The sequence below is a fragment of the Aotus nancymaae genome, unplaced genomic scaffold, assembly GCF_030222135.1.
Source record: "Aotus nancymaae isolate 86718 unplaced genomic scaffold, 86718_ANA_hifiasm-v0.15.2.pri h1tg000006l, whole genome shotgun sequence".
In the NCBI taxonomy this organism is placed as follows: Eukaryota; Metazoa; Chordata; class Mammalia; order Primates; family Aotidae; genus Aotus; species Aotus nancymaae.
The window spans coordinates 2364185-2381740 of record NW_026988417.1 but is presented as its reverse complement, the minus strand read 5'-3'; the positions used below and the strand labels follow the sequence as shown (position 1 = coordinate 2381740).

The 17556-nt window shown below is 58.8% G+C and overlaps 1 protein-coding gene across 1 annotated transcript in view; it reads left to right on the top strand.

The window, feature by feature from the left end:
• The window catches only part of ZFYVE28 (zinc finger FYVE-type containing 28), a 160415-nt gene that overhangs the window by 121100 nt on the left and 21759 nt on the right, over positions 1 to 17556 (top strand). Inside the window, exon 8 of the mRNA XM_064365336.1 lies at positions 46 to 1296. Coding sequence (XP_064221406.1) covers positions 46 to 1296 — 1251 coding nt within the window. The remainder of the gene's footprint in view (positions 1 to 45; positions 1297 to 17556) is intronic.

Here is a 17556-nt window from a genome sequence, read left to right as displayed (position 1 = left end):
TGTGGTTTTTGGGACCCTTACCCTGGTGTTTGTGTTGATTCTTAGGGATTTGCTCCAGACGCTGACGGAGGAGGAGCTCCACACGCTGGAACGGAACCTCTGCATTTCCCAAGACGTGGAGTTCCCCATCCGCGCCGACGTGCCAGGGCCCACTGCCCTGGCGCCTGCCCTCTCTGCTCCTCTCCCGCCCGAGGGGCCACTTTCAGCCAAGGCCAAAGACCCAGATGGAGAGCTGGCCTGCTCCATGCAGTACGACGACCAGGAACTGGAACAGCTCAGCCGCATGGTCCACAGGGTGGGGGACGAGATGTCCTCTCTGCTGTCACCACCCAGTGCCTGCCAGTCCCCCGCACACAGGCCGGGACCCGAGGGCAGCCCGGGCGGGGAGGCCTCTCCAGGCAGAGTGCACCTGCGGTCGGGCAGTGATGAGGAGGATCGAGTGTTCTTCATGGATGACGTGGAAGGGTCGGCAGAAGCCCCGGCCAGGCCCGAGTCCCCCGGTGGCCGATTTGGGTGGGCCGGCAGTGCCCAGGCCGACCCCCAGGAGAAAGGGCAGGGTGGTCCGGGCGGCACATCGGGGGTGGACGTGCCCGCCTCGGAAAAGGAGCAGGACTTGAACAACAACAACCAGCCCGAGGCCCAGGGCGCAGGCAAGGCCACCCTGGCGGGCTCCAGCCCCTGCGGCTGCCCGGACTCGCGGCTGCACCTGGACGGCTGGGAGGTGGCTGCTGACGACGCGGAGACGGCAGAGATGATCGCGCACCGGACCGGGGGCATGAAGCTCTCGGCCACGGTCATCTTCAACCCCAAGTCACCCACCTCCTCGGACTCTGCCGTCGCCACCCAGGAGACTGCCTCGGAGCCCATGGCCGAGGGGCCGGATGGCGGCCCCCACAAGCTTAGTGCCGCAGCCACCAACTGCCTCCTGCATTCCTGCGTGTGCTGCGGGAGCTGCGGGGACAGCAGGGAGGACGTGGTGGAGCGTCTGCAGGAGAAGTGCAGCCCGGGAGGCGTCATTGGCGCCTCGTATGCTGCCGGCTTAGCCAAGGCCAGCGACGGGGCCACTGAGAGACGGGGGGAGGCGCCCCCACCCGCAGAAGATGCCTCCGACGGGCAGGAGCCCAAAGCCCCCACTTCCAACAAGTGCCTGCCTCCCACCTCAGGTTCCCAAGTGGACACAGCGAATGGGCTGCAAGGAGAGGCCAGGGCCACAGGTCAGCCGGAGCCGGAGGCCAGAGAGCTGGATGCCGGGAGCCCCTCGGCCCAGGAGGCACCTCAGCCCCTGTCGGGCTCCAGGTAAGAGCCTGTCTGGCCCGGGGACTGGGCTGGTCCTCTCTGCACTGGGGACAGGTGCTGGCGCGTTCTCCAGTCATTGCAGTGTTTCCACCTGGGCTGTCTTGGCCATCGACAGCTGCTGGGCCCTGGCCAGGTGTGGGGTCTGTGTGAGGAGGGGCAGGACCCGGGCTAGCTGCAGAGGCCCCCGCCCTGTGGGACATCGGGCACCAGGAAACGTGTGCCAGCGGCCGCTTCCCTGATTCTGATGTTACAGGTGACACGGGCACCGTGCCGGGCCCTCAGCCCACCTGCTGCAGCCCCGGCCACCCTGCCCCCGGTGTGAGCCACGTGTGCCTGCTCGGGGCAGTGGTGGGCTGTGTGCTGGCGCCTGGCCCGTCACCCTGAGCCGCTTCCAAGCACACGGCCCACTTCTCTTTGCTGACCACCATGGCCGCCTGACTTGCACTGGGCTGAAACAAGACGCAGACCCTTGGCTGTGGGCATGGAGCCTGGGGCCATGAGGGGTCCTGAGACCAGCTGCAGGCAAATGCCCAGGGGTGTTCCCAGGGCCTCTGCTCTTCCCAGGACTCTCTTCTCCTTTCCCTGCATTGCGGGGAGGTGGGGAGGTCTCCTGTCTGTTCTCGTGGGCTCCCATCCCCCACACTGGAGACAGGGAAAGGCAGGGGCTGGCCCAGCTCAGTGTCACTCATGGCTGCGTTGTCAGGGCCATCGGGCCCCTTGCCAGGACCCCGCCCTGCAGGGCTCCCACCCTGGCTGTGGCCACGTCTATAGGCCTCTCTATCATGGAAGAGAGAGGGAGGATGGGGAGGGGATTCAACTGGAGGCCAGAAAAGCCCCCTAGGAGCCGTGGGAGCTGAGCAGGAGATGGAGACTGAGGTGGGGTCACAGGTGCAGGAGTGAGGGCTGCCTTGGAGGACGGCAGGCAGACCCAGGAGGGGCCCCCACACGGGGAAGGGGCGTCTGGGTACAGGGCAGATGCCTCCTTCCTGTGCTGCGCCCTCCCAGGTTGTGGGCTCTCTGGAGGAGCAGAAGTCACCAGGGCCCCGCAACGGTCAGGCTGCTCTTCCCACTCCGGGCCTCCCCGCGGCTCTTTCCTGTGCTGTGGGCTGGGCGGGCTGGGCCTGGCTCCCGGCATCCCTCCCCACTCCCCGCCAGGCCCCGGCAGCCTCAATTACTTTCATGGATGGATTTGCCTCTTCTGGACATTTCCTGTGAACACCCTCCCGGCTTAACGATGGCAGGAAGGTGGCTCGAACCAGCAGGAGCCGTCCTTCCGCGTTTGGAAGGCTAGGAGCGTTAGATGCATTTCTGACTTAGGACGCGATGGATTAAGTCGAGGAGCATCCGTGGTGTGTGGCCTCCAGGGCCGGCTTCTTCCACCGAGCATGACATCTGTGCGGCCGCCGCGTGGAAGCACACAGCAGCGTGTCGTTCCTTTCTGCGGCTGAATCACACTCACTGCGTGGGGAGGCCGTCTCGTGTCTTCACAGCCCGGTGGATGGTGGATGTGTTGTTTGTACATTTTGGCTGTGATGAAAATTTCCTAGGAGTTTTTGTGCAGACTCGCGTCTTCGGCTCATCTGGGTGGCTCCCTGGGAGCGGAATTGTGGGTCATGTGGTCATCCGTGTTTGGCACGGTGAGGAGCTGCCAGGTGAGTTTCCCACGTGGCCGCAGTTGGCATCCAGGCAGCCGTGGACAGGGGTTCCGGTCTCCACGCCCCTCCTTACACCGGTCACGCTTTGTTTGTCCTTGGGGCACGCCCCGCTTGCCAGCGGTCAGCCGATGGCGCTAGTGTCCTCACAGCAGCTTCATTGGTGGCATTCAGCATTACGTGTGTAGAGATTGCCCTCGAGGGTGGATTGAAGTTTATCTTTGTGTGGTTCCCAGTCAAATCTATAAATAAGAGTCCCGGAGAAGTCTGTCTGCAGGAAGCTTTTCTCCCCTGCCCCTGAAGGGAACGGTTTAAGAATGTTATAGTATATCCTTCAATTTTCAAAAACGTAAACGAGGACACACGAGCCGACGTTCAGATACACACTCGCGTACCCCTCCCCGGTTTGGCGAAGGGCCTCCTGCTGCAGACACTGGCCTCCAGCTGGCTCTCCCGGCCTCCTGCCCAAGCCTCCCCCGTGCTCGCTGGAGACGTCCCTGCTTGTCTTCAGCTCGGGCAGGGACCCGTGTGAGCCGGCCCGGCGTGCACTCGGGCCCCGGTGCTGGGCTGGGGTTGTTTCCAGGCTTTTGCTGTCACAGAGGTGCCAGCGCCCTGAGCAGCCTCCGCGGACAGCCTCTCTTTTGGGTGAGGCCGTCCGTCTCTGCGATGCAGCCTAAGGTTTCTGGCCGGCTACTGGGGGCGTTCCTCAGGGGCTCAGGCCCAGTTCATTGGCAAGGGGATCGTTTTTCTCCGAGTTTGACGTGAACCCATCAGAAATTCTTTGAACAGGATAAGGGAGGCGTCTTTGGTTTGGGGCCTGCCCATCTTTTGCTGTGGGTAGGGGTTGCCCAGGTGAGAGGCAGTGGACATCCCCCCCTACGCGAAGCTCCTCCCGCCTTCCTGATGCGAGCTCTGTGCCTCACCACGGACGCAGCCTCTTAACGCGGCCTCAGCTTCCCAGGTCTCACGCAGCTCAGCACAGACGCTCAGGCTCAGCTGAGGAAAGGCAGGAGCCTGGGAGGGGGTGCCATCTTCCAGGGAAGCGTTTCCAGAAGGTGCCAAGGCTCCGAGAGAGCAAGCACATCACCAGGTGGTCAGGACAGCACGTTCCTGGTTCTATTTAGGACGGTGCCTGGGCCCAGCGCTGTGCCAGAGGTAGCTGGAAATCAGGTCAGCGGGCGGCAGCAGATGGCAGCTGTCCCAGCCAAGGCGCAGGCAGTAGGCACCTGGGAGCCTCATTCACCCACTCATTTGTGTCTCGAGCCAGGTGCCAGAGACTCAGCAAGAAACAAGACACGTGGCCTGCCCTCCCAGGCGTCACCTCACACCGATACGGAGGTGATAAGGCGGTGGGGGTTCTTAGACAGACACAGGAGACCCGCTTCACACACGCAGAAGGCTCACCAAAATTCAAACAGCCCCGTGTCAGGACGTCTGGCTGGTATTAAGCGACCTTTGTGCCAGGCCAGTGTCACGCACAGGTGTGGCTGCAGTGAGCCCCCCATTCTGCAGCGGGAGAGACTGAGACGGAGAGGGTGGTATATTTGCTTTAACTGAGAGTCTCTGGGAGAGCCCGGGCTGTTTGACCATGAGACACACTCACCCGGCAGGTGCCCGTGCCGCCCCTGGGATTGCGGCGTGGAGGGCCCAGAGGGAGCAGCAGGTGCGGCCCCGACTTGGCTTCCCGTCCCACGTGTGAGCCAGGCCTCCACGTGCTGCAAATGAAGGGATGTACAGAGCCGCCGCAGACCTGCCTGCAAGGCCGGATGCCCCGAGCCCCCCGGAGCCTGTGTTCCTGGCCAGGCAGGTGGCAGCCTCCAGGAGGAAGGACAGGGCTTCCCAGGCGCCGGCCAGGCAGGAGGCGGGTGGGCACACGGCCCGCTGGAGTCCTGGCCGTGGGTCCCAGCCAGGAGGAGCCCCCCCTGAGGCATTTCCTCAGGTGCTGGCACTGGGCAGTGCGGACATCGTCCCCCACAGCCAACCGTGGATCAGCCTTGCTGATGCGAATGTTCTGGAACCTACACCCTTCAGCTCTTTTCATTTTACTGGCTTCTTTGCCTCCTTCTCAGTGGTCAGTGAATCCTTTTAGAGAAGTTGACATTTTTTTAAACTTTAGTTTCCCCTCAGCTAGTCTCACCTCATTGATCCAGAACCCTCTGTCCTCTCAAAGTCACCCTTGTAAGTTTCTTGTCTAGATGACAGAAACTCCACTCAGACTGGTCCTCCGTTCCTTCCAGGGACACCATGAAGCAGACTTCCAGCCTCTGCCTTCTGCCAAAAGGAACACTGACTCCCTGTTTGCTAATTACAAACGTGGTCCCTGTTCATTGTAGAAACTTTGGAAAATAAGGAGAGACGGGTCTGGTGGCTCATGCTTGTATTCCCAGCACTTTGGGGGCTGAGGCAGGAGGACTGCTTGAGGCCAGGAGTTCAAGACCAGCCTGGACAACATAGCAAGACCCCGTCTCATGAAAAGTAAAAATAAATGAACCAGGTGCAGTGGCGTGTGCCTGTGGTCCCAGCTACTTCAGAGGCTGAAGCAGGAGGATCGCTGGAGCTCAGGAGGTAGAGACTGCAGTGACCTATGACTGTGCCATGAACTCCAGCCTGGGTGACAGAGTAAGATCCTGTCTCTTAAACAGCAAAACAAATAAGGAAATAAAAGTCACCCCAAATCTTATGAGCAGTTTTATTCTTTTCTTCCCACTGAACATGGTTTTATAGTTTCCTCTATGGTTCGTCTGCCTCTTGGATTCCTTCCTTCCTTTCCTCCCTTCCCTCCCTCCCTTCCCTCCCTCCCTCCCTCCCTTCCCTCCCTCCCTCCCTTCCCTCCCTCCCTCCCTTCCTTCCCTTCCTCCTTCCCTCCCTCCCTTCCTTCCCTTCCTCCTTCCCTCCCTCCCTCCCTTCCCTCCCTCCCTTCCTTCCCTTCCTCCTTCCCTCCCTCCCTTCCCTCCCTCCCTCCCTTCCCTCCCTCCCTTCCTTCCCTCCCCCCTCCCTCCCTCCCTCCCTCCCTTCCCTCCCTCCCTTCCTTTCCTTCCTCCCTCCCTCCCTTCCCTCCCTCCCTCCCTTCCTTCCCTTCCTCCTTCCCTCCCTCCCTCCCTTCCCTCCCTCCCTCCCTTCCTTCCCTTCCTCCTTCCCTCCCTCCCTTCCCTCCCTCCCTCCCTTCCCTCCCTCCCTTCCTTCCCTCCCCCTACCTCCCTCCCTTCCTCCTTCCCTCCCTCCCTTCCTTTCCTTCCTCCCTCCCTCCCTTCCTTCCCTTCCTCCTTCCCTCCCTCCCTTCCCTCCCTCCCTCCCTTCCCTCCCTCCCTTCCTTCCCTCCCCCCTCCCTCCCTCCCTCCCTCCCTTCCCTCCCTCCCTTCCTTTCCTTCCTCCCTCCCTCCCTTCCCTCCCTCCCTTCCTTCCTTCCCTTCCTCCTTCCCTCCCTCCCTCCCTTCCTTCCCTTCCTCCTTCCCTCCCTCCCTCCCTCCCTTCCTTCCCTTCCTCCTTCCCTCCCTCTGTCCTTCCCTCCCTCCCTCCCTTCTTCCCTCCCACCCTCCCTCCCTCCCTTCCTTCTCTTCCTCCCTCCCTCCCTTCCTTCCTCTTTCTCTTTCTTTCTCCCCTTCCCCTTTTTCTTTTGTTTTCTTTTATTTATTTTTCTCCTCTCCTCTTCCTCCCCTCCCCTCCCCTTCCCCTTCCCCTTCCCCCTCCCTCCCCTCCCCTCTCCTCTTCCTCCTCCCCTCTCCCCCTCCTCCCCTCTCCCCCTCCTCCCCTCTCCCCCTCCTCCCCTCTCCCCTCCCCTCCCCTCTCCCCTCCTCTTCTCTCTTACTATAGAGTCTCCCTTGGCTGCCCAGGCTGGAGTGCAAAGTCATAAACACAGCTCACTGCAGCCTTGACCTCCTGGGTTCAAGCTGTCCTCCTGCTTTGGCCTCCCAAGGTGCTGGGATTACAGGCATGGGCTGCTGTGCGCAGCCTTGGATTACTTCTTTATACTTGGTCCTTAGAAGTAGAATCACCACAGCAAAGATATGAAGCCTTTCAGAGCTGCCACTCACTGCCAAACTGCTTTCCAGAAAGAGCCGACGACCCCGGCAGTGTGATCCGTGGCCGGCACTGCCAAGGCAGACCCAGGGGCAAAACTGGCGCATCCTTCGCGGTTCCTGAGGTCTGCCCTCTCTGGTGGCTGCCAGCCCGATGGGCGCTTGTTCCGTCAGTGCCTGCGCCTTTCACTCCGCGAAGTGTCTGTCTGTGTTTTCTGCCTGTTTTTCAGCTGGGTGTCCTGCTTTTTAAACTTGGAAACGCTCCGTCTGGCGTGTGTTGCGGGCGGCTCTCTCCAAGCTGTTCTTGCTCTTTGACCTTGTTTTCGGGTGTCTTTTGATTTGCAGATGTCCTCAGTTTTACCCTGTGCAATTCAGTTTATAGAAATTCCAGAAACAAGTTTGTTCCTCGGCCTTTCTGGTCGACCGCGCGTGGTGCGAGGCGCGTTGCTCCTGCGGGGAGGCCGGGGAATGCCCTGCTCGTCTCTGAGGGCCTGGGTTTTATTTTTTGCCATCAACGCTGCAGCCCTGATGCCTAGTGGGGAGGAGGCCAGAACCAACGTGAGGGGCCTCACGTGCGAGGCTGCCCAAGCGCTGGCTTGGGGAGGTCTCGGAGCCCGTCCAGTCCGTCCCACACGGGAAGGCCAGGCCTGCTCCGTGGTGCAGCTGAGCGCCTCTGTGACTCTGTGACTGAACTTGATTCTGCTGGTGACCTCACCCCTACTCCCCCTGCCCCCCGCTGCCCCACCATGCTCAGCACCCTCTCTGGCTGTTGCTCTAGGTAGAATTACAGGAATCTCCCAGGCTTCTCGGGACAGACAGTGGCCAAGCCTCTGCCTCAGCCCTGTGGCACGTGCCCGACTGTGCGCCTTCCTTCTGGAACTTGGTGGTGGCGGACAGATGACGGACATTGAGGGATATCCCTTCTAGGGGAATCGCTGGAGTCACCTATGCAGATGTGAGGGGAAAGGCAGTGCCTGGTGAACTGGCTGCTCGGCCTGAGCCTCAGTTTTGCCATCTGCAAAATGGGCCAACAGCAGGCCCCAGCCACATGGCAGGAGAGGGCCGCCGTGGCTCCGTGTCTTACGCGCTCCTCACGCGTCACCTCTCGTCCTCTGCCATTCCTCCCAGCACGGCCCGCCTCGTCACTATGTCATGTGTCACCATCACTCCTCACCTTGCTCCCAGGATTGCTCTCACAGCGTTCCTGGCCATCTTTGCCATGATCACTCTTGGCTTTGCCTCTGGATTTCACTGTTTCCTGGATTCACACCCCAGTCCCCCATTCTCCTGGCGGTGACCGCGCTGGCCCAGGTGATGTCAGGCATTGCAGTCGTGCCTCATGACCTTGCTCTCAGGCAGTGGGTTCCGGCCTCCACCTTGAACACCCATCCACCCTGCCCCACCTGGCTCCTTCTTTGCCGTGGCCTGGGGTCATTCCACTGAGCTCCTCTGCCCTCTGCCGGTGTGGGCAGGGGCTGAGGGGTGTCTCGGAGGAGAGCCCACAGCCGGTCTATCCCACAGCGGCTCCAGCTCTCCCAGACCTGCTGACCCTCTGTTCCATGGCGAGGGTGCTGCTGGAAATCCTCCAGGGCTCCTCCAGCCCTCCTCTGGGCTGGCGCCTGGTGCCCAGCCCAGAGGAGGGCAGGACGTGGCTAGTACATCCGTGAAGGCCCTGCTGTGTGGGGAGTCACCTGCTGCTGGCTGGCACTTTGTTCCCACATCCCCCAGTCGCCCTTCCCACCAGCAGGCAAGTGTCAGCCCCTTCCGTCAGTGGGGTCTCGTCCAAGAGCCGTGTGGTGCTCTGGCCTCGGTGGCCAGGAAGGCTGTGCTTCCCTCCCTGCAGTGCGGTCAGCGGCACAGCCTCCAGTGCCGGGATTGGGCTGTGGGGGTCAGTCCTGGGCTGGACTTCCCACGGTGAGGGGATACGAGTGAAGCCACCGAAACATGAGCACAGCACACGGCCTGGGACAGCACACGGCCTGGGACAGCACACGGCCTGGGCCAGCACACGGCCTGGGCCAGCACACGGCCTGGGACAGCACACGGCCTGGGACAGCACACGGCCTGGGACAGCACACGGCCTGGGACAGCACACGGCCTGGGACAGCACACGGCCTGGGCCAGCACACGGCCTCGGCCAGCACACGGCCTGGGCCAGCACACGGCCTGGGACAGCACACGGCCTGGGACAGCACACGGCCTGGGACAGCACACGGCCTCGGCCAGCACACGGCCTGGGACAGCACACGGCCTGGGACAGCACACGACCTGGGCCAGCACCGGGCCTGGGACAGCACACGGCCTGGGACAGCACACGGCCTCGGCCAGCACACGGCCTCGGCCAGCACACGGCCTGGGACAGCACACGGCCTCGGCCAGCACACGGCCTGGGCCAGCACACGGCCTGGGCCAGCACACGGCCTGGGCCAGCACACGGCCTCGGCCAGCACACGGCCTGGGACAGCACACGGCCTCGGCCAGCACACGGCCTGGGACAGCACACGGCCTGGGACAGCACACGGCCTGGGACAGCACACGGCCTCGGCCAGCACACGGCCTGGGACAGCACATGGCCTGGGACAGCACACGGCCTGGGCCAATGGAGCCCTCAGTGGCTGGCCCTACCCTGGAGCTGTTCTGGGGGCTCAGGGGACATAGGCAGCCTCCGGGTGGAAGGCTGGGCTGCCGGACTGCAGGGGCTCCCCAGCGGACCTGCCGTGGGCTGGGGGGATGGGGTGACAGGTCTAGGACTGGGGTGGCCTGTCCTTGCTGCAGTGCCTGTGACCCTGGGCAGCAGGTGCCTCCCCTCGGGCCTCTCCCCACTCACTGAGTGCTCACACAGCTGCCGTTTCCACCAGGCTGCCTGGGACCAGGTGGCAGGTGCCCGCTAGGCTGCCGCAGCCGTCAGTCCCTAAAGCAGGTGTCCCGAGGCCCTGCAGGGAGCACCGAGACCTTCCACCCACTTCATGCCCCTGTCAGGAAAAACAAGAATGATTGAGTGGTTTAAAAATAGAGGAGGACTTGGAATTCATTAGACTCGTGAAAAACAGATTAGGTATAATGACTGTCATTAAGTCAATCGTTTGTAAGTGACGGGACCTCCTAGGTTGACACGGTGAGTCGGGGACGAGACCAAGGCTGGTCTACCGCGCAGGCCTGGGTGAGAGGGCAGGGCTGTGTTCTTGCTCTCACCAGCCCCGGGCACGCAACCTCAGCAAGCTTGGTGATGCCCACATCACCAGAACCCCGTGGGGGACAGTGATCGCCCTGCAGGGCCCTGAGTGGTGCCCTGGATGTAGGAGGCACGCAGGCCAGCGACGCCCTGGGAGGAGGTGCCACCCTTCCTGCAGAGGGGCCTCCTCCCAGTGCACAGCTGGCCCAGAGCTGGAGAGAATGCCCGGCCTGCTATGCTCTCAGGGACACCTGGCCGAGGGGATGATAATGACCACAGGTCCCTCACACGCCCCCACGACCCCACCCACGGCCCACCCTTACAGGCATAGCTTGTCTTCCAGCCTCCTGACCGCACCCTGGACCTCTTGTGACATCCCCCACCCTGCTCCTTCCCCACCATCACCACGGACCTCAAAGGTACCTCCCTCGGGCAGCCCCAGCTGCATGGAAGGAGGCCCTTTTCATCCTCTCTCCCTCACCTCCCCACCTGGTCCTCCGGCCAGTGTGGGGAAGAAACTGGAATTTTTTCATGAGGTGAAGCATGCCAGTGAGGCAGCTTCTTTTGTGAGAGCAATCAGGGGAGGCTTCCTGCAGGCGGTGACATTTGCTGAGGCCTGAGTGAAGGGAGGGGGCTGGAGGAAAGGTGCCCAGGTGGCAGGACCCGTGAGGGCAGAGGTGCTGGGAAGGAGCGGAGGGGACAGGGAGCAGGGCAGAAGGAGGTCGGTTGGGCCTGGGAATCTCAGAGAGCTTTGTGGGCAGGGTGGGTAGGAAAGAGTTTTCTGAGAGAAGGAACAGCATCAGAGGCGGTAACGTCAGCATGGTGGTGAAGTGGTCCGGTGGTTTAAAAATTGTTGTAAATGCCGGGTGCGATGGCTCATGCCTGGAATCCCAGCACTTTTGGAGGCCAAGGCAGGTGGATCACTTGAAGTCAGGAGTTTAAGACCAGTCCGGCCAACATGGTGAAACCCCATCTCTACCAAAAAAACCCACAAAAATTAGCTGGACATCATGGCAGGCGCCTGTAATCCCAGCCACTCGGGAGGCTGAGGCAGGAGAATCACTTGAACTTGGGAGGCGAGGTTGCAGTGAGCCGAGATGGCACCACGGCACTCCAGCCTGGGCAATAAAGTGACACTCCGTCTCAAAAATAAAAAAAATGTTGTACATGGCTTTGTTGAAATATGATTGGCATATGACGAACAGCAGCACGTGAGAGTTTGGTTCCTCCATGTCCTTGCCGACACTTGGTATCGTGGGCTTTTTGCCATTCAGATAAGTGTGAGGTGCTACCTCATTGTAGTTTTAATCTGCATTTCCTTCAGGAATAATAATGTCGGGGCCGGGCGCGGTGGCTCACGCCTGTAATCCCAGCACTTTGGGAGGCCGAGGCGGGTGGATCACGAGGTCAAGAGATCGAGACCATCCTGGTCAATGAGGTGAAACCCTGTCTCTACTAAAAAATACAAAAATTAGCTGGGCACGGTGGTGCACGCCTGTAGTCCCAGCTACTCAGGAGGCTGAGGCAGGAGAATTGCCTGAACCCAGGAGGCGGAGGCTGCGGTGAGCCGAGATCACGCCATTGCACTCCAGCCTGGGTAACAACAGCAAAACTCCGTCTCAAAAAAAAAAAAAAGTTGAAAATCTTTTTGTTTTTTAAGTTTTTTTTTAAGAGACAGGGTCTTGTTATGTTGCCCAGGCTGGCCTTGAACTCCTGGGCTCAAGCAATTCCTCCCACTTCACGTGAGCCTCCCGATTAACGGGAACTACAGGCATGCCACCTCATTGCCTCAAGCATCTCTTCATGTGCTTTTTGTCATTGGTTGTTTCTTGAAGCGCCTGTTGACATCTTTTGCTGTTTCTTTCACTTGGGTCGTTTTTCCATACTGAGTACTGAGAGTTCTTTATACATTCTGGATACAAGTCTATTATGTGATTTTCAAATATTTTCTCCCAATCTATGGCTTGTATTTTCATTCTAACAGTATCTTTTGAAGAGCAAAAGTTTTTAATCTTGACGAAGTACAATTTATCAATTTTTTTCTTTTATGACTTGTGATTTTGGTGTGGTATCTAAGACTTATTTTCATAACCCAAAGTCACAAAGATTTTTTCCATGTTTTCTTCTGAAAATCTTATATTTCAGGTTTTACATTTAGAGCTATACAGTATTTCACTTGGAGTTAATTCGTGTATATGGTGTGAGGCATGGATCAAAGTTTTGTTTTGTTTTACATAAGGAAAGTCAATTATTCCAGAATTATTTGTTGGGAAAGATTATTCCTTTTCCACTAAATTGCCTTTGCCTTTTGCCTTCAGCTGACCACACGGGGTGGGTTCGCTTCTGACCTCTCCAGTCTGTCCCATGGATCTATTTGCCTGTATTGACACCAATGCCACAAGGTCCTGAACATGGTAGCTTTATAACAAGCCTTAGCCGGAGGGCCAAATGCTCAGCTTTAGCTTCCTTTGCATTGTTGTTTCGGCTCTTCTGTCTGTTTCCATATGAAGTTTAGGGTTGTCAGCTTTTGCCAAAAAAAAAAAAAAAAGCCTGCTGGGATTTTGATTGGGATTATATAGAATCCATATCAATTTAGAAAGAATTAGCATCTTAATAATACTTCTGGTTCATGAACACAGTGTGTCTCTTTATTTATTTAGGCCTTTAATTTCCCTCAGCAAAGTTTTACAGTTTTTAATTGTACAGGCCTTGCACTGTGATGCCATTGTAAATTCGTTTGTTTTGCAATTTTAATTTGTAATTGTTCATTGGTAATATATATGGATAAAACTGATTTTTGTAGATTTATCTTCTAGAAGATTAATCTAGATTTATCTTGCTGAACTCACTTTATTAGTTATGGTTTTTTTTTTCAAATATTTTATCAGTTTTCCTACATAGATGATCTTATCATCTGATAAGAAAAACAGTTTTGGTTGTTTTCAACTCTATGTTCTATATTTCTTTTTCTTGTGTTTTTTCTCTTTTTTTCTTTCTTCTTTCCTCAGATGCCCTGTGATAATTTTATTATTTATTTATTTATTTATTGAGACAGTCTCACTCTGTCACCAGGCTGGAATGCAGTGGTGTGATCTCAGCTCACTGCAACCTCTGACTCCCTGGTTCAAGGGATTCTCCTGCCTCAGCCTCCAGAGTAACTGGGATTACAGGCCTGCACCACCACACCCAGCTAATTTTTGTATTTTTAGTAGAGACGGGTCTTCACCATGTTGGCCAGGATGGTCTCGATCTCCTGACCTCGTGATCTGCCCGCCTCGGCCTCCCAAAGTGCTGGGATTACAGTTGTAAGCCACCGCGCCTGGCCTTTCTTGTATTTTTTTAACCAGCCAGAACCTACAGTATAACACTGAATGAAAACAATGAAACGGGATGATTCTGCCTTATTCCCAAGCATTCAGTATCTACTGTTAAGTGTGATTTGAGCTGTGGATTTTCACAGACGCCCTTCATCTTCTAAAATAAAAAAGGAGTCCCTCCTATTCCTGATTTGCCGAGAGGTTTGTTTTTGTTGTTTTTTATCAAGAACAGATGTTGGATTTTGTCAAATGCTTTTTCTGCGTTCTTTGACATAATCACATGGCTTTCCTGTTTTAGCCTGTTCATGTGATAAATCACACTGATTGCTGTTCAGCTGTCCGGCCAGCCTTGCAGTCCTGGGGTCAGGTGTACGCGGTCATGAGGTGTCATCCCTTGGATATACCGTCGGCTTTGATTTGCTGAATTTCGGTAGGATTTTGCGTCTGTCTGAGAGGACTGAGTGTCAGGTGGCTGTCTTCTTGTCATGCCTTTTTCTGGTGCAGGATCGTGGCTGTCTGGGATGAGTTGGGGCGCGTCCACCTCTTCAGGTTTCTGGAAGAGCTGGTGTAGAACTCGCATTATTTCTGCCTTGACTGTGAGATAGACTTCACCAGGGAAGCCATCTGGGCCTGGAGTTTTCCTTGTGGGAAGATTTTTAACTATAAAATTGACGTGTTTTCTAGCAGACTGTCTGTTGAGTTATCATCTTATTCCGTGAGTGGAGTTTCTTTGCTGCAGCATCGAGTGATCCGTTGTCCCTGCTCCCCCAGAATGGCAGCCCCCCCACGCCTGCTGATGCCCACCACACCCCCCACACGCCTGGCAGAGGACACGAACCCTGACCTCCCCTCCAAGGCGGTGACTCGTTATCAGGCCCTGGGTGACCTGACCCGGCCCTTGCCACAGCCTTGCCCCTGCAAAACCAGGGGACCTGCTTCTAGACCCCTCGTGCCCTGCTGCCTCCTGTCCCTGTCTGCCCTTTGGGCCAGTGTTGCCCCACGCTGTGGCCTCCCTCCCTGTCCCTTTGGCATGGAGCCACTGTCACTCAGTCACATGGCTGCCTTCACGAAGCCGTAGGAAGCTTTGCCAGCCTGGCCTCCTGGAGTCCCACAGCCGCCTCCCAGGCGGGCATCTCCATGCCTGTGGCATTGCTATCGGCCTCATGGCTGGGGCCACCCTTCCAACCCAGCTCTCCTGCCACCTGCAGGACCCATCCCAGGGTTCAGCCTGTGCCTCTCAGGCTCTGTGGCACAGCGTCCTCCCACCCCCATGGTGCGTCCCAGAGCACCTGGATGTGACTGAGGAGCCTGGTTGGGGACGTGCTGGCTGTAGGCCACATGAGAAGAGGTGGCACTGAGGGCTGGATGGCAGCAAGGCCTGGGAGGACGTGCCAGAGCCCAGCCCGCTGGGGCACTCATGTCCCTGACTCTCCCCGCAGCTCCTGCCCTGCAGCCCAGCCCCTCTGCTCCCCACCCCGGCTCCTGACTGGCAGGTGGCTGTTCAGCCTCAGCCTCAGCCTCCGGGGCCCACCCAGGCAGGTGGTATCCTCTGCCAGGCATGAGGGAGGTGTGGGGGGCTGCCATTCTGGAGGGGCTCCAGGAGAAGAAGCCGGACAGAGTCCAGGCCTGTAGAGCTGTCCCTTGAGGTGTGGCTCTCAGCTCCTGCTCTCCCCACCCCAGGGCCCCCAGCTCTGTCCCTCAGGACAGTTCTCAGTGAGGCACACAGCAGCGTCTGAGGCGAGGGGCGATGGGACCCCAGGCCCCTTCTGGCCCTACTGCCTGCTCCTGGCAGCCTCAGGGAGCCACAGTCACGGGTGGGAGTGGGGCTTTGGCTGGAGTGGAGTCTGCTCAGTAAGCATTAGCCCTCCTCCCCTGACCCGCAACCTGAGGAGGTGAGACGGTGCCAGCCTCCCGCTCCCCATGGCTCCGGGGCGTCCTCCAGGGTTGTTCTTCCTCCACCCCGTGGGACCAGGAAAGTTCCAGGGGAACAGCCCCCTTGGAAGCAAACATCCCGTCCCACCTGCACGTAGGCAAAAGCAAGAGGAGGCGGGTTTCTTCCACGTGCGGCGTGACAGCCAGGAGCCCATGATGCGTCCTCAGCTGCCTTCACTCGCCGCCTTGAGACTCGCCGGTTGTGGGGCTTCTGTTCGGAGAGCTTTTTAAAGCGGCGGAAGCTCAGAAAACGCCTGCAAGGTGTGAGACTTGAAGGGCGGCAGGAGCCCCTCCTGCTGGTGCGCCGGGAGGCAGGGCACACGTGCGGCAGGCGCCTCATTTATAGGGTGCACGTGTACTGCTTCTGTAATGACAAAGAAAAATAGAAAGAATAGCTTCCCAGACTGTAATAATGGTGGGATCTTTTCTTTCTTTCTTTCTTTCTTTTGAGACAGAGTCTTGTTGTGTCACCAGGCGCCAGGCTGGAGTGCAGTGGTGCGATCTTGGCTCACTGCAACCTCTGCCTCCCAGGTTCAAGCAATTCTCCTGCCTTAACCTCCCAGAGTAGCTGGGACTACAGGCTCGTGCCACCACACCCAGCTAATTTTTGTATTTTAGTCAAGACGGGGTTTCACCGTGTTGGCCAGGATGGTCTCGATCTCTTGACCTTGTGATCTGCCCACCTCGGCCTCCCAAAGTGCTGGGATTACAGACGTGAACCATCGTGCCCAGCTAGTGGGATCTTTTCAAGAGCTGGGCCGTGTCTAGGCCTGTGTCCCCAGAGCCCAGATCTTGGCCAGGCACCCCTTCCCACGACTGCCTGCCTTGTGCTTGGACTTAATGGGGGCAGCAAAGGGCCAGGTGAGCCCCCCAAGGCGATGCCCGGCCCTGGCACGGCCCCTGGCCTGAGGCAGGAGAGGGGTGAGGCTGGCCTGGAGGAGCTGACTTCTTGAAGGACCCGGGGAGCCGTGGGCGTAAGCAGCTGCTCTGGGGCCGGGGGACAGGTGTGGTCCTGCCCGGCTCTGCTGCACCCGCCCCCATGGCCCTGGCTTTTGGAGACATCTCCAGGGGCCGACAGTGTTGCATCCTCATGAGAGGACAGAGCTAGAGAGGCCGACAGACAGGACCCATCCGGGTAGCAATGGACCCATGGGCGGGTCACCATGGCAACTAGGAATGTGGCTCCTGGGGCCTGCAGCCTGCACCCGATCCCCTGAAGCCCCATCTGTAGCTGACGAGGCCTCACCTCCTCTGAGGGGGCAGGCAGGCTTGCGGTCACACACCTTCCAGGCGGGATGGGCCTGGGAGCCGCCGGGCCGTCCCCACATGGGCTGCTCTCTGGGCTCCAGGTTGCCAGCATGGGCGGCCTTGCCCCTTCACAGTCATGCACATGGGTCCCCCTGGGGCACAGCCTGGGCCCGGTGACTGGGGTGCGGCTCTGACAGGGTCTGTGTTCGAGCTGCTGGTTGAGGCCCGGCCGACAGTCAGTTGTTGGGCGGGGCTGGTGTCCTGGAGGACAGCAGCTCCCTGGGCCTGTCCACTGTCTGTCTGTGTCTGTCTTCCCCATTAAGCCTCTGCAGAGCGTCCCCGAGGTGAGGAGGGCTGACCACAGCCTGGCTGTCCCCCATGGCTGGTGAGGATCTGAGGGCCCAGGGGAACTCAGGCTCGCCAAGTTCCTTCTGGACACCACCGTGATGACTGACCAGAGACGTCTCCTGGAAATCCTGAGCCCCACATCCACAAGTGTCCTGGGCCATGAGGCACAGGCCCCGCAGCCTGTGGTCAGCTGTGTCACTGTGGGACCCTGGGCATCACTACTGCTGCCATCTGGGCAGGGAACGTACCTCTCAGCACCTCAGTTTACTTGTCTGTAAAATGGGAAGGTGAGGCCAGGTGCCGTGGCTCACACTTGTAATCCCATTGCCTTGGGAGCCGAGGCAGGAGGATGATGCGGGGTGGGGGGTTGTGGACAGTGTGGGGAGGATGATGGGGTGGAGGGTGGTGGACAGTGTGGGGAGGATGATGGGGGTGAGGGGTTGTGGACAGTGTGGGGAGGATGATGGGGGTGGGGGGTGGTGGACAGTGTGGGGAGGATGATGGGGGTGAGGGGTTGTGGACAGTGTGGGGAGGATGATGGGGGTGGAGGGTGGTGGACAGTGTGGGGAGGATGA